Here is a 16,939-nt window from a genome sequence, read left to right on the forward strand (position 1 = left end):
TTAGCTCCAAGCTTCGCTTGTGTTTCTCATCCTGCCTGCCCTGTGCCCTGCCCAACAAACGCTATCAGTCTTTCACAGCGTAGTTTGTTCTGCTTCCTGTGCCTTTTTCTCATTGACCTATATTGATTTCCTTCTTTATGTTTTAGTGGTATTTATTGTCTTACTTTTTTTGGCCTTTAAAGTTGTGCCACCTTGCATCGCTCTTTATTTTACATACTACTGCCTTCCTTTCCCAATGAGATTTTACACTTAAAGGCTAATACTGTCTTACATCTCATCCCGCCCCCTAGTGACTGAACTTCCATATGCTCATTATAGACACTAAGATATTTGAATGAATTTAACCTAAGCCAAATATAGTGGGGGAAAATGTCTTGAAGAAAAAATTTCATGTGATGCATTCCAAATTATACAGGAGTGATTAATGGATCATTTTTATGACTCCACTCCATTTTTATAGGTAATCAAGAGTTGACTGCATGTCTGAATAAGATATTGACATCCTGTGAGACTTAAGAAATTTTTGACTTTTATTTGAGAGTTTAGGGTATTGAAGTCATTGCATTTAAGTCAAACTGATTTCTGTATAAAATTATTTTATTTTTTAAAAAGGGAAATTTTTTATATAAAAAGTAAAATGAGATATATATATAAAAAGTAAAATTTTCATTCTTATAAAATGTAAGACAAATCTACAAAATAGAAATAAAATGTTACTTGTATTTACACTGCATTCATACTTTAGAAGCACCTTTACCATCCATAAGTTAAGTAGATACAATGTAATTAACATACAAAATAATCACTAAAAATGCAAATGACTCATCATTGAACAATGCATTATTTAGAAAGCGGACTTCAGTGGCTTAGTGTTTTTAGTGTTTCTTTCATTGTTTGCTGGCAACTTTTGGTGTATAACTCAGGGCTATGGTAGGAAAAAAAAAGAGGACCAGGGTTGCACTGTTTTATTTTGGAATCAGAAAAATGTAACTTTTATTTATAATTAAGGGGAATAGGTAATGTTACATGGTGCCAAACCATCCTCATTGTTATTGAGCATATATCTGCTAACAACATTGCAAATTGTAGTCACCTGACAGGAGGGAGAAACCCATGTTATGTTTTAGTGAGCCAGTTTGACTAACACTTCAATATGTCTAGGCTTTTTCTGCCCTGGAATCATAATATATTTTTCATAGAAGTACAGTTTTGGGGCATATGTTCATGCCATAATTTAATCACTTTTTTTTTTGACTAAACATTTTTACCAATTTCACAAAGAAGTAGAGCTCTTTTCATTAACAAGCATTATTGTGTATTGAGTAGAATATAATAAAACATGGAGATAAGCTCCCTGACTAGCCAGGTGAGCTCCTGCAAGGCTGCCTTAATGCTCCTCACCCCATCATGCCTCAGTACATTTTCTGGACCTGCCAGGTCATATAAACTAGAACTAGTAAGACATCCTTATTTTATAATAAAACCTCTATTTAAAATTTCAGGCGAAATCAAATGTATCCCAGTTAATTTTTTTATCAATATCTATGAATTAAAATGCTAACTAAAAACCATAGAATGCAGTTTAATTACTTTATATTTCAGAAGACATTTTACCCTAGCACTCATAGGTATATGTTCGCTATTCTAGAGAACAAAGAAAATCGAGACGTTACTTGAATAATTTATTATGTACAGCATGTACACTAGACTTCTGCCTGCCAGTGCAGATGTGAGAGACCCAGGTTCCATCCCTGGGTTGGGAAGATCCCCTGGAGGAGGAAATGGCACCCCACTCCAGTACTCTTGCCTGGAGAATCCCATGGACAGAGGAGCCTGGCGGGCTACAGTCCATGGGGTCGCACAGAGTCGGACACAGTGGAAGCGACTTAGCACACACGCACGTACACTAGACTACGTTTCTAAAGAGAAACTTAATACAGCATTCGGAAGAAGACACGGCCTGACTCCTGGGGTGAGAAAGCAGGATTTCAGGTACCATGGTGACCAACAGCAGTCTGAAGGATAAATCAAAATATTTGATTTTTGGTGCTTTGAGGGCCTGTCACCTATCCAGCCACAGGCAAGTGTCTCTGGAATTGTGCTGTTCAATAGAAATATGATACAAACTACAGGTGTATACACTCGGCCCTCTGTATCCCCAGGTTCTGCACCACAGGATGCAACTAACCTCAGAGAGAAAATATTTGAAAAAGAGAAAGTTGCAAAGCAAAACTTGGATTTGCCGTGCGCTGGCAACTATTTATATAGCATTCACATTATATTAGATCTAGAGATGATTTCTTTGGAGAAGGAAATGGCAACCCACTCCAGTGTTCTTGCCTGGAGAATCCCAGGGACAGGGGAGCCTGGTGGGCTGCCGTCTATGGGGTCGCACAGAGTCGGACACGACTGAAGCAACTTAGCAGCAGCAGAGATGATTTAAAGTATACAAGTAGGTTGTATGCAAATACTATGCCATTTTACATCTGGGACTTGAGCATAGTGGATTTTATTATCCGAGAGGGGTCCTGAAACCAATCCTCTGGTGAGTACCAAAGGACAACTATAATTAAAAAAAACTTTTCTTGTAACTGTGTTAAACAAAATGGAAAGAACCAGGTGAAACTTCTTTTAATAATACATTTAACCCCAAATATTATTTCCATGTATAATCAATGTTTTTAAATTAAATAGTGTACATTATTTTTGTGCTGAGTCTTTGAAGTGCAGTGTTTATTACATAGAGCACATCTCAGTTTGGACCAGCCACATTCAGTAGTGACCTGCGGCCAGGAATGACGGAGACAGTTCACTCTAGAAAATCTAGGGAGGTGTGTCCTGGACATTAATGAAAAAGAACTACCCTCATATCCAGCGTAAAATATTAAATTATAGACCTTGTTCAGTCACCAAGTCGCGTCCAGCTCTTTGTGATCCCATGGACTGCAGCACTCCAGGCCTCCCTGTCCCTCACTATCGCCTGGAGTTTGCCCAAGTTCATGTCCATTGAACCGGTTATTACAGACCTTAGAGGGTGGTGTCTGCAGCTGTGCTGGCCAAGCAAGCCACTGACCTATGTCATAAATTCATTTTGGTACAGCTTATTTCCATATAAAGATAAATACTGTTTTGTTTAACTTGATCACTGGTAACATATTCATGAATTTCATTACTTTTATCTTTCTCCAGGTGTGACTCTTTTGCCTGCAGTCAAACATAATGCTATATCTAAGTTTTCTGTACATATTTTATGTAATGTAAAGAAAAACAGGTTTATTTTATGATTTGTATTTCATCTGCTAGTAATCTGTAACTGTGTATTATGAACTTTTTTAAGAAAAATAATAATGAATACCCTTTAAGATATTAAATTATTTTTGATAAATGGATATGTCATAATCTGATTTGCATTTTCTTTTATATTTTAAGGATATGGAATATTATCTTGTAAAATGGAAAGGATGGCCAGATTCTACAAATACTTGGGAACCTTTGCAAAATCTCAAGTGCCCATTACTACTTCAGCAGTTCTTTAATGACAAGCATAATTATTTATCTCAGGTAAAGAAAGGCAAAGCAATAACTCTAAAAGAAAATCACAGAGCCTTGAAACCTGCTGTTGCTGAATACATTGTAAAGAAGGCTAAACAAAGGATAGCCCTGCAGAGATGGCAGGATGAACTCAACAGAAGGAAGACTCACAAAGGAATGATTTTTGTTGAAAATACTGTGGACTTAGAGGGGCCCCCTTCAGACTTCTACTACATTAATGAATACAAACCAGCTCCTGGAATCAGCTTAGTAAATGAAGCTACCTTTGGTTGTTCATGCACAGATTGCTTCTTTGAAAAATGTTGTCCTGCTGAAGCTGGAGTTCTTTTGGCTTATAATAAAAATCAACAAATTAAAATCCCACCTGGTACCCCCATTTACGAGTGCAACTCAAGATGTCAATGTGGACCCGACTGTCCCAACAGGATCGTACAAAAAGGCACACAGTATTCACTTTGCATCTTTCGAACTAGCAATGGCTGTGGCTGGGGTGTAAAAACCCTTGTGAAGATTAAAAGAATGAGTTTTGTCATGGAATATGTTGGAGAGGTACGTTCACCTTCTCTCATAGCAGATAATGTACAAGGAAGGTTTATGCTTTTGAAAAGTTGCCTTTTTAACCTCTGTGACAAACATTTGATATGTTTTGATATTATCGTTGCAAATATGTACAAATTTCAGGTTTGAAAGAAGGGTTCACTGGCATCATTAAAAATATAAACTTGAATATGAATCAAAAAATTATATATAATGACAAATGTAGTAGTCATCTTTCAACAAACACCCAGTCATAGTCACTGAACTGGCATTTGTAAATTTGAAAATATGACAGCTATTTTACACAAGAGTCCTAAGACAGTTTTGAAAATCAGATCTAAAAACATCCTGACTTGGAAACTTTGGGGGCAGAGGGGTGGTTACTTTTTAATTGGAGGAAAATTGCTTTCCCATGTTGTGTTGGTTTCTGCTGTACAACGCAAATCCATCATATATATATGTATCCCTACCCCCTCCCTCTTGCGGCTCCCTCCCCACATCCCACCCCTCTAGGTCATCACAGAGTACCAGGCTGGGCTCCGGAAACTGTTAAATTGTAATTCACTTCATCCATTTGACCAAATATGATTATGTGTAGTCGGCAAAACTCAGTTTTGTATCAGTAGGAAAGACTGTAGAGTAAATGGACGTTTTATGAGCAAGCACTGTAAAATATACATAAAAACATGTATTGCACCCGCCAGCAAGGAACGTCCGAATCCTTTGTAACTCAGCTACAAAGACTGTTCTCTAAATTACCAAATACTAAGCAAATTTGTTTTTATACATGCAATGTAGATCTACAGAAGATAGTATTCACTGCATACTATTCTAAGTACCTCGTGTTTTAACTTATGAATTCTGTCAACAACTCTATGACATGGTAGCATTCTCTCCGTTATTATACAGGAGGAAACTGAGGCACAGAGAAAAATAAGCAACTCACCCAGGGTCACTTAATAGTAACAAAGAACCAAGATTCAAAACCAAGGCTCTAGAATTTTGACCCCTGCACCATTCTTCCCCAGACTGAATGGTGGGAGAGGCTATGGCTAGAAAAATACAAGTGTGACTGCATATCTGGGGTTGTCAACTCAGATATTTTAGAAGTTGTTTGGAATTGGATCACCTTTAAGTATCTGCATTCACTCAGAATTCTCAGGTTAAATTGCATCCCTATTTTGATCCTTAAATTTTTAGACAACGGCAGATTATTATAAATCACTTATTCAGGAGACTGGATCTTGTATAATCAAATCATTCTCTTTTTGAGTTTAATAAATGCAGCTGAATTTGGTTGCCACCATGAATCACTTGAGACATTTTTGGTTTCTTAATCTGAGCATGTGGTGAAGCTGTGTTCTTCAGAGCGGAACTGTATAGATGATGGTCATGAGTTGCAGAATTTCATGAAAACCACCTGTTCTACAAAACTAAACTTGCCATAGTTAACTGTGGATTTAACATACCTTCTCTCCTGTATTTGCAACTAATTTCTGTTTGTAACTACACACAGATTAATTATAGGAAAATTATGCTTTAGAGCACAGATACTTACTTGTAAACTTAGTTCTTTACATTCTGGTGTGTTCTACAGAGAGCTATCATGTAGCTCCTGTATTGATATATTGAACATATCAATAAATTAGAACCAAAGTAGTATACTATTTCAGCTTGATAATTGTTGGGTTGTCCTAATTCTCATTTAAATAGTCATACTTAGCACCCTCATTTTCTCCTCTCGTTTCCCCACCTCTTTTCATCTAGTTTTTCTAGAATAGTTTATGGTAAATGTTTATTTTGATGGCACTTTTATTTCTTTTTATGTACTTGAAGGCCATTAATATATTAATAGATTTATGGATGAATGTTTCTTCAGTTCAGCAACAGCTATATAATACAGTTTTTTCTTTTTAGGTGATCACCAGTGAGGAAGCTGAGAGACGTGGCCAGTTATATGACAACAAAGGAATCACGTATCTCTTTGATCTGGACTATGAATCTGATGAATTCACAGTGGATGCAGCTCGATATGGAAATGTGTCTCATTTTGTGAATCACAGTGTAAGAGATACTTATTATAGACAGGACTAGGACCACTTACTACAGACAGGACTAATTAGTACTGTTTTAAAAGATTTTCTGTACTTGAGGGATAATTATATACTTTTTCATTATTTCCAAAGTATTTTTATACAAGGGCCTTTTCTGTTAATTCCTGGTATTACTGCTCTTTTAGGAAAATTCATCAAGGTGCATACCAAATACTATCCCTTTTAAGAATCTTTACATGTATTACTTCATTTAAACTTTCCAACAACTTTATAAGATAGGTATTATCCTCATATAGAGAAGGAAATTAATCACCAGAGGAGTAAAGAGGTAAAATGTTGAAGAATTAGCACAGCTTTATGGGTTACAGATGTTAATACAGCTAAATTTAGCATGTATGACTAAAGAAAGACTGCTGTGTTCTCTTAAAATGTAAACATGTTAACATTTTTATAAAATTTTAGGATTTCTTGAGTACTGAAGTATTTAGGGCTACTTTTCCAAATTATGAACTAGTATTCTCAATTCCTATTTGAAACAAATTTAGAAATACAGTTAGAACCTTAACTCCAGAAACTTACACTCTAAAAAACTACACTCTATAAAAACTATAAGGGAGGTTAGGAGTTACTAGACACCTATTTAGTGCTCAATGGATAACAAAGTTTTAGGCTTGTTAGATTGGCATTGTCTCCATTTTATAGATATAAGGAAAATGTATCTCACAGAGTAAGTCTTACAGTTGGCCATAGAAGGAATGTAGCCCATGATAATCTTTTATTGGGTTTTATACCAAGAAACTAGTTTATGATGAGTACTGAAATATCAGAGACCTTCTGACATTTTAGTTTTCTGGTTTGCTTAAACATTTAATTTTTTCTTAATGATAAAATCAAAATGCTTTCAAAATAGTTACTCTATTCAAGGACAGTTAAACAGTCATTTTTATTTCTTAGTATAATTCACTGGATCTTTCTTGCATATTATAGAATTTAGTGTAGAGTTCTCAAAATGATGAATAATTCCAATCAAAAGTTTTAAGAAATGAAACTCCATGCAATATGAAATTGCATGATTTGATATTTTAAGAACAGTTACTGCAGTTCTTTAAGCCTTACTAGAGCATCTTTTACTTTTAATAATCTATTTCTAGATGTTCTGTGTGGGCCTTTTTTGACTGTTCCTAGGCTTTTCAATAAACTTTTGATACAGTAGTCCCTGTTTATCTGCAGTTTTACTTCCCATGATTTTAGTTACTGCTGTCAAACATTCTCCAAAAATATTAAAAACTTTAGAAACAAGCAGAAAATATATAGATGCCTTACTAAAATATTTACAGGTGAAATGATATTATCTAATACTTGCATTAAAATTCTCCAGAAACAAGAAGTTGGGATTAGATGAAACTAGAATGACAAAAACGTTAATAGTCCTTGAAGCTGCATAGTGGATGTATGTGAACTTACTTTCTCTAGGTTTATGTCTGAAATTTTCTGTAAGGGAACACTTTTTCAGTGTGCATGCCTCAAAACCCTCTAAACAGTAAGCCACTTAATTTCTCATAGAATTTAACACTAATACTCTGGGAAATTAATGATTTTACATAGCATATAGAAGAGCTTATTCATGTCATTTTTACTTAAGTGGGATCTCATGTTCCTTTTTAGTGTGACCCAAACCTTCAGGTGTTCAATGTTTTCATTGATAACCTCGATACCCGTCTTCCCCGAATAGCATTATTTTCCACGAGAACTATCAATGCTGGAGAAGAGCTCACTTTTGATTATCAAATGAAAGGTATGATTTTCAAATAGTTTCTTTGATGGAACTTCAGTGTGAAAAATCTAATTAGAGTAGAAGACTTTAGAACATCTGAACCAAACTAAATACTAACTAAATAGAAAGGGGCAAAAAAGGCTATAAGAGTTGGTCTTTTCCATCAAGGGCACAAAGCTAATCTGATAGAGCTAATGCTAGAATCCAGGTCTGCCTGACCTTGGGGGCTGAGTAATGCTGTTTCTTTACATCACATTGCTGCCTGCTTTTTTCAGAACTTCCACATAGAAGCTTATTTATTATAAGATCTTTTTTCAGTATTACTTGAATTTAAAAAATTTTCAGCCTTACATTTCTGAATGTTTACTAAGATGTATATTCAAAAGATTGAAAATATGATTAAATCATATATGAGCTTATTCCATTTCTACTTGAATCTGGCTTTTAAAAAGAACATTGAATTCTCTTTGCTTTCCTGTGAACACTTAATTTTATGTGCTTTACTGTCTTCTTTGCTTAGGAAAGAAAACACTTACTGTTTTTCTAAGTATGATGCCCTTTACATATTGTTACTATTTGACCTTGCTTTATGGCTCTTAAGAAATTTATGAAATGCTTGTATATTGAATTTTACTAGTAAGTTTCATCATTTCACAAATCCATCCTCATAAACATCGGGTAATAACAAACACTTTACCTCTGACTAGCCTACACCGTCCTTTCATGACATTTCATAATGATTTGTCTCTGAATAGTCACACTTACTTGTAACTGATACAAAATTTGAAACTCATTATGAATTGTCTTAACTCTTTCTCCTGTATTTCTTTTTCTATGTATCCAGGTTCTGGAGATGTATCTTCAGATTCTATTGACCACAGCCCAGCCAAAAAGAGGGCCAGAACTGTGTGCAAATGTGGAGCTGTGACTTGCAGAGGTTACCTCAACTGAATTTTCAGGAAATAGAACTTATGACGATTATAGTGTTTTTTCTAATGTTAACATTTTAAAAGTATTTTGGACTCTTTTCATATTATCAAGATTATACACTACGTTGATTTACAATTTACCTTTCAGACTATTGACCAAATGCGTTACTGATCCTTTTGAAGAGAGGAACGTGGGGGTCACATAGACTAATTCTACATATACATATTCAGTGGTTAGATACCAAACATGAAAGGAAAACTGTTTGCAAATCAACAACTATATACTTAACAGGAAGTCTATGTGAATATAGAGAAATGCCTCCTTCAGTGTTTAAGTGTTAAACTGATGATGTAACAGTTGCTAAGATTGAACATTCAATTTGCCATATACCTTGAATTTAGAATTGGACAAATACACAAGTTCTATTTTTGTTATTGTCATTCCTGTTTACCTACTTAACAACTCTTTGTACTTGTATTTGAGACAAATAGGTGATACTGAATTATACTCTATTTTCTACTTTCATTAAAACATTGGTATCTTAATGATATAGAAATTTAAGGTCTAAAATTAAATGTAAAAAAATTTAATTACAGCTTGATTTAATACTTTGAAGCAATCTAGACCAGTAGGAGGAGTGGATATCTGAACCAGTAAAAGATTTTTTAATCTTGTAGAGGAGAGGTATCTGAAGTTTACCTAAAATTCTAGAATGGCTGGCTGATGCACTTCTTAGAAAGGATGGGGCATGGGGCCATGAGGGTCTTTTGGAGCACCAAGCAGGGGAGATGGAGCACTTTATAGGACCCTCTTGATAATATGAATCAGGCGATCTCTGCTGAATACCTCTGGTCTCCACAGTAAAAACAAGATTATCTCTTTAGAGCAGCTGTATGTAATGATAATGTTCCACACAATAATTAACATTGCATCTTCTGAATTTCAGGTAGTTTTAACATTTCCTTGCCACTAAATTTAATAATTTTTATAATTAATAAAGGGCCTGCATGCCTTTCTTAAGACCTGATCTATATTTTGAACAGATACTTATTTTATACGTGAAATTTTTTAATGTGATAAAGCTAAACTTGGCTTGGCCAAAGTGTGTCTGAATTACGAGACCATTTATTACTTGAACTCTGAAGACTGAAGTGACTATATTTATTGTTTGGGGCGAGGGGGTTGTTTGTTTTTTCCTACATAGTGAAACCTAAGTTGGGAAAAAAACTATTTTCATCTCCCTCAGATCCTGGGACATGGTGTCCAACGTGACAGCAACAGCAGCTGAGTCTGGCTGTTGGTATTCCTGACCCGCAGAGCCCTTGGGTAAAACTGAGCTGACTTCAGGGATGCAGCACTTCACATCTTAATCCTTAACTTCTCTTCTTGGGAGAAGCTGCACTTTGTTAATATTGCTGTCACAGGACTTGGCTTTTTCATAGTACAGGGTGAATTGTTTACATGTTTGGAGCTTCGGAGTATATCTGCATACCAAAATTTGGAGGCGTCAAAGAAAAAAATATTTTTTTAGTGCCATTTCTTGATTTAAAAAAAAAGTCACAAGGTGTCAGTGATTTTTTTAAAAAAAAGTCACAAATTTACAGCTGCCCCCAGGGGCCAGACTTACTTTGAATTATAATTCTCACAGGTTCAAGCTGTAACATTGGTCAGTGTTTTACTGTCTAGTTATTTGATCTTGTCTACTGTGTGTTAAAGAAATGTAAAGCTGGAGAACAAAGGGAAAAATGACTATTTTCGGTAAACTTGCATTTGGTCCTTATTATAATAGAAATGTAATGAGCTTTTGACATTTTAAATACCCGCATTAACCGTGAGTCGTTAAAAAAGCTGAACTTAAGCAGTAAAATACTAGAAACTAAATGAAGCTGTTAGGAGCTTTAACTATTTTAAGTCAACATCTAGCTACTTGTTTCCTAAGTTGTCAGAATTTCTTCTCTCAATATCAAGCAAATATGCAAGGGTAATATTTAGATCAAGTTTACAATATTTAAATCAAGTTAACGCTGTAAATTAATCCACTGTTCATGTTGTATTGATAGCACTGTTTTCAGTATCTACAGAAAAGGATTCTGACACATAGTTGGTAAGCTCAGGGTTTTTTCCCCACATATGCACAAAATCTAGACTGCACTTACTCATAGTTAAGCAGTTTCTCTTAGCAAAATAAATGTAGTTTAGCATTTGGTTTTCTTTTATTATGCCTTAGCTGTATTTCTGAATATTTTACTGTCATTTTCAGTAAAGCTAAAGGGGCAGAAAATTATTGATGCATTCCTGAGTACCTGTTACTGAGATTAACCAAAGGTTTATACCATTCTTTTAAATATTACTTTTAAGAAAGTTTTTTTATTGTCATGGCTCATGCATTTGAATATTAAAGTACCATTTTGTACTTAGCATAAGGTAGATGGATGCTTAAATTTTTTGAGCATTAGTCACCAAGTACTTAAACAATTTTGCTAAGTTCTGCCTGGAAGTGCAGAGGAATTTTAGAATTAGAGCTGATAACCTTTGAGCAAGTCTTAGGCCCTACGTGTGTCCTCCTGTGCTTCTCATGAGTCGAGGAGGTTGGTGCTGTCTTCCCTAAACACACTGAAGAAATGGGCTTAGACTGCTGTGGTTAACATTAACATCCCCCAATCAGAAACTACACTTGACTGCTTTTAATGTATTTGACCAGCTTCAGGCAGACTTTTTTTTTTTTTTTAATCAGTTTCTACTGTTAGTTTAAACAAACTGCAAAGTCCTGGATTCCTAAAGAAATGTGGCTAGCCATGGGTTTCTTTTGTGATAATATAGCTTGGCATTTTTGAAACTTTTTTCACTTATACATCACAGTTCTTGAAGTAAAACTCAAACAGCCAGTGTAATTAATCTTACCCACTTTTATGCTTTTTTTGAGAGGCTTTAGTGCACAGTGGTTAAGAGCATGGCCTGGGGTGCCTGAGTGTCTTGTTTGAGTTCTGGCTTCACATCTTACTAATGAACTAACCCCTCTGCCTTAGCCTTCTCCTTTGTGAATGCAGATGGTAAGTGTGCCTACCTCATAGGGTGGTTGTGAGGAGTAAAAAGTATGTGAAAGAATTAAGCCTTGTTACAAAGGAAGTACCATATATCAGTATTAGCTGTAATTCTGTACTGTAAAATATTTGGTGATCACTGCAGGGTTTTTGATCAAAGTCTGTTGTAGTACTCTTAGCCATTAAATACATTCAGCCAGCATTTATTATGCTAGAATCACATATAAAACAATAAATATATGGCCATATGGAATATTAAATTGATGGTGATTATAAAATACTACAAATATATTCAGAAGAATGTTTACAGGCATGTTTTGAACATCCACCTTGGATCATAAGCTGTTAAGATGAAGTCTTAATGGTCAGTATGTACAAATGTATACAGTAGTTACATTTGATTATGTGACTTATGATAATGAAGTATAATTAATTTTTAGAGCTAAAAATTAAAAATGAAGTCTCTGGGTTCCTGTAATAGGCCAGTTGAGAGTTAAACATTTTATAGTTGCCACTGGTAGTCTCTAGTGACTTTATATTCACGTTGAATTTAGGTAATGGTACTCACAGGGGAGCTGTGCAAAATAGAATAATATATAATTCTTCCCCAGTCACACTGAGTCTGTAGAGTGTATTTCATAAAAAACTCAGGGTAGCATCTGAGCTAGAAAAAAGGTTCCGTGTCCCCTTAAAACTCTGCATTCTTCAGCTCCTTCGCCAGCAGCTATATTATGATGCTCAGCCCAGTTTCTGTTGGTGTACGTATTAATAAACTAATTGTTGAGTAATTTAGGACAGAGACACTTGCTGTAAATTATGATTCAACATATTCCTCAAAGAACAGAAAGGAGTAGCACCAGGCCCCCAACCCTCGGCCCTGAGCCTTATCATGTTGGGTTACCCCTCTCTGGTGCCAGTTTCTTAGTTGAAACTTAAAAGTCACTGTCCAGTTTTCCTCCCGTGTAAATGGACACGGGCTAATTTATCCTTCTCCCAACACTTGGGAATGGAAAATTCCCTTCTGGACAAGTGAGAGGGCTGGCTTCCCAGGTCCACTTGGTATTGGCTCCTCTGAACACCCAGTTTATTCTCCTCTCCCACTGATTCTGTCCTATAACCTTAATGAGTCTTGTGGATTCAGTACTTATTTTTGGTTTATCTACAATGCAGCATGGTGATAATGCATTTCAGTTTCATTGATCTGCAAATTGATTTTTAAAGACTCCACTTAAGTCAAAGCTCTGCTTTTGCTTTCTTAATATGAAGTATCAGCAAACCAAAGTGTTTATGAATATCTGTGAATGAGTATATTAAATGCACATACATAACCTACTGGTGGATTTTAAAGAGGTTGAATGCCTTTTAAGTATTTTCTTTAGGTTTTAATTTTACCACTGTCTTTCCCCCAATATTCTTAAAGATGATGGAACACCTGAGGTAGGTAAAGGGCTGACTTTCTTCTGTAGCCATCAGTTTATAGTAATAGATTCAAGCTTATTTAAGTTTGAAGTGTGTTTATGACCTAGGATATGATCCATCAGTGAACATCGTCCTGTGTGAACTTGAAAAGCTTGTATTCTGCTGTGAAGTGTACTTTTATCAGTTAAATCCAGTTGGTTGAGGGTGCCATTCTGTTCTTCCATATCCTTATTTTTCTAAACTTAATCTGTTATAGTTGTAATCGTGCGTTAGTTTGTCTTCTTTCAGTTGTTTTCGCTTTGTGTATTTAAATGTTGTTAGGTACTTACTCATTTAGGATTCGATTCTGTCTCAGTGAACTGGACCTTTTAACATGAGAATATAGACACTGCGTCTTTATGTAATGTTTACAGGGTAAAGTTTCCCATTCTTTCACTGGTACACCTACCCAAGTCTTTTGAAGTCAGTTTCCTATAGGTAGCATATAGTTGGTTTACTTTTCCCCCTATTCCCATGTAATTATTGACATGTTCTGGACATTAGTTTGAGCAAACTCTGGGAGGTAGTGAAAGACGGAAGCATGGGGTGCTGCTTTTTCGGTCATCCATTTCCTCTTTACTGCCACCTTTTAGGTAATAGGATCATTTCTAAGTATTCTACTTTTATCTATTATGATTTTGACTGGTATCTGATAGTATAGACTTTTTAGTGGTTGCTCTAGAATGAAGTAAGCCTTTTCTTTTTTCAACTACTATACTCTCCCCTGTTGCCAACTTCTCATATAAATACTGTAAATGTTCTTGTTTAGGAAGCTCAGCTTCTGGAGTGCAGGGAATTTCAAAATCAGAGGAGCTTTGTGAATCCGCACTGCTGCTAAGAGTCAATGGCCTTTTCTCCTGAAGCATCTGTTTCCCACTGCTTAGAGTGGTGGTTTCTCCAGCACTAGGAAGTATGTTTACATCTTGATCTCTGCTTTTGAAATCCGAGCAAGTGTCCTTTAGGCAGAGTACATTTTGTTCTGGCTGAGGGGCAGGAATATTCTCTTTGATTCCTGGCCTATAGACCCCTTTGTTCAAGGAGGTAACATCCCCACTGTTTCTGTCCTGGGAAGATAACAAAACAGTGTCCGATTGGCTGTCCCAGCCTTGACTTCCTTGTTCTGATATGTGTGTTGACTGAGAGGAGGCCTGGGAAGAAATGTGCGTTGATTCCCCATCAGAATCGCTGAAAAGCTTTGGGGACTGGGAGCCCCCCACCTCTGTGGAAGACGGGAGGTTTTCCAAACAGTCGTCTGTGCCTTCGGCATCTCTTTTAAAGAACACTTCCCACTGCGGTACTTCCCCATCAGCCCTCTGCTGGGGCTGGAAGACAGGACCCGTGTCTCCTTGAGCTGATCCTAGAATTTCTGATTCTTCACTTTCACTGTTGGATTCCTCACAATCTATAAAGTTTGCCCAAAGGAACGTTGGCATACTCTCTGCTTTGAAGCACCCTGTGCTTTCTCTCCGTTTCTCAGGCTGGTTTTGTGATACAGCAGGCGTGGGAAACACCTCAGGGTGAAGAGTCAGCTGGTTTGGAACCTTGTGCCTTAAAGGTGCCGGCAGAAGATCATCAAAGAGACCGTCGTCGTCTTCCTCCTCTGTGAGACAAACAGAACAGGTGTGTAGGTGACAGAATGCAGAAGGAACCGATTCATGCTTTTAATTAAAAATCCAATTTGCAGCACTTAGCTGCATTTTTAAATTCATAGAATTGCAAATAATGGGAATTCACTCTTCTTCCAGGAGAAGTTAAAAGGCCGCTTATTATTCTGAACAGTCTGACCTGACTACCAGCCTTTAGCTTGTCATAAAGCCAGGCAGGGAGTTGAGACTAGAGATCTGCACTCCCCACATAAGACCACAGAGTCTTAATCAGTGGTTCTTACCTGGAAAGCTTTTTAAATAAAATAGCTTTCTATGTTTCATTTCAGACCTACTCAGTCCCTGAAAGTAGGGCCGAATAATTTATTTTTTAAGTTCTACAGCTGATTCTCTACATCAGTTCGGCTTTGAAACCATCTACACTAGGAGAGACATTTGCAAACTCTTTGTGCTCTGCAGCCAGTAGATGTTCAATGCATTGGCTGATTTAATAAAACAATTTTTTTCTAAAGTTTTCCTTCTATGAACATTTTTTGATATCTGTTAATTCATGCATGTTACAGGCTAAATGTCTGTGGTCCTTTCAAAATTCTTAATTTCTAACTCCACAATGGTATTTGGAGGTGGGACCTTTAGAAGCTAATTAGCTCATGGTGAGGGAGGTGGGGGACACATATGATGGGATTGGTGTCTTTGTGAGGAGAGGAAGCAGATTTCTCACTTTCTCTAGGCCCATGCACAAAGCAAAGGCCATATGTGTGCACAGTGAGAAGGTGGTACAAGCCAGGAAGTGGGCCCCCACCAAGACCCAGACCTGCCAGCACCTTGATCCTGCCATCCCAGCGGCCCCCAGGACCGTGAGTAGCACCCAGTGTCTGCTCATTGCCATGTAGCCTGTGCCAAGTGCACAAGGCCACGAGACACACGAGGGGGCGGGAGGAACAGGAGACTTTAACCAAAATGCCGAATAAGCCACGTCTGGTGTCACGTTACTGTCTCAAGCATGCTGCACTTGCCTGAAGTGAGCCCTGTCCACTTACATCCTGAAAATGAGGAAATCTTACATACAGAATGTACTTTACATAAGTGAAAATGACAAGGCAGGGAATTAGGGAAGGGGGAACAAATGTTTCCCTGCCCTCTAATGGTACCTAAGCTTGAAGAATGAAACGGAATGCTCATGAGACTGCTTACTGGATAGGGTAACTTACTATTCTAGTGCTGAAGCTGGTGTTAAGACACAGGTAATTATAAATTAACTATTTTCCCAGTGACAAAGGGTATAGCTTAAAACTACATTTTTTAAAGCTGCTTTAACGGGGTAGGGGGGCAGGTATAGGATCCATCATCGAGCTTCCCATCTTACCACTGAGGAGACAGGCCTGGAGGTGTGTGACAACGCGAAGGTCAAGAAACCAGACAGGCAGATTGAGGGACGAAACCCAGCTCTTAAAGTCCAGGGTTCTGTTAGAACTTATAATTGTTCAAACAAGCAACTGTTTATATCTTCTCATCTTCTAAAGGACTCACGGTGACGTAAGATGTCTAGCTGCTGTATCTGTAGTCATCCTAATGTCCAAGTTATGGCTTTATTTTAAGCCAGGGATTAATACATTTGTTACAGCTCCTTCACAATGTGCCAAAGTTACCTTTCTGTGGAATGTGTTTGTATCACCTCTAAAGCTGGACAGCTCATGTTCTGAATCAGTGACTATAACAGTATCGTGGTATGTTTCAACTCTACTCTGTCAGAACATTTTCACATTAACTCACCTGTATGTGTCTGAAAAAAAGTAAAATTTCTATGCTATTAGAAGTTTATTTTGATATTATTCTATGCCTTGACAATATAAATACTGTAATTTCTACAATTCAGTTTAACCCAATAATAATGAGAGCTGTGAAACAGACTTAACATATAATGTTCATCACAATATTTATACAACTGAAAAGTTCAAAATAAATGTACAATGACAAACATCAGATATA

The 16,939-nt window shown here is 36.7% G+C and overlaps 2 protein-coding genes across 6 annotated transcripts in view; one reads left to right on the forward strand and one right to left on the reverse strand.

The window, feature by feature from the left end:
• Positions 1-16,766, forward strand: part of SUV39H2 (SUV39H2 histone lysine methyltransferase) — a 30,011-nt gene extending 13,245 nt beyond the window's left edge. For all 4 annotated transcript variants that reach the window (XM_019973095.2, XM_019973097.2, XM_019973093.2 and 1 more), the window contains 4 exons: positions 3,430-4,101; positions 6,007-6,153; positions 7,809-7,938; positions 8,762-16,766. In XM_019973095.2, coding sequence (XP_019828654.1) covers positions 3,430-4,101; positions 6,007-6,153; positions 7,809-7,938; positions 8,762-8,868 — 1,056 coding nt within the window. In that variant the 3' untranslated portion in view covers positions 8,869-16,766. The remainder of the gene's footprint in view (positions 1-3,429; positions 4,102-6,006; positions 6,154-7,808; positions 7,939-8,761) is intronic.
• Positions 13,249-16,939, reverse strand: part of DCLRE1C (DNA cross-link repair 1C) — a 34,794-nt gene continuing 31,103 nt past the window's right edge. For both annotated transcript variants that reach the window (XM_070800855.1, XM_019973092.2), the window contains one exon: positions 13,249-14,946. In XM_070800855.1, the coding sequence (XP_070656956.1) occupies positions 13,970-14,946 (977 nt within the window). In that variant the 3' untranslated portion in view covers positions 13,249-13,969. The remainder of the gene's footprint in view (positions 14,947-16,939) is intronic.

Source organism: Bos indicus, chromosome 13, assembly GCF_029378745.1.
Source record: "Bos indicus isolate NIAB-ARS_2022 breed Sahiwal x Tharparkar chromosome 13, NIAB-ARS_B.indTharparkar_mat_pri_1.0, whole genome shotgun sequence".
NCBI lineage: Eukaryota > Metazoa > Chordata > Mammalia > Artiodactyla > Bovidae > Bos > Bos indicus.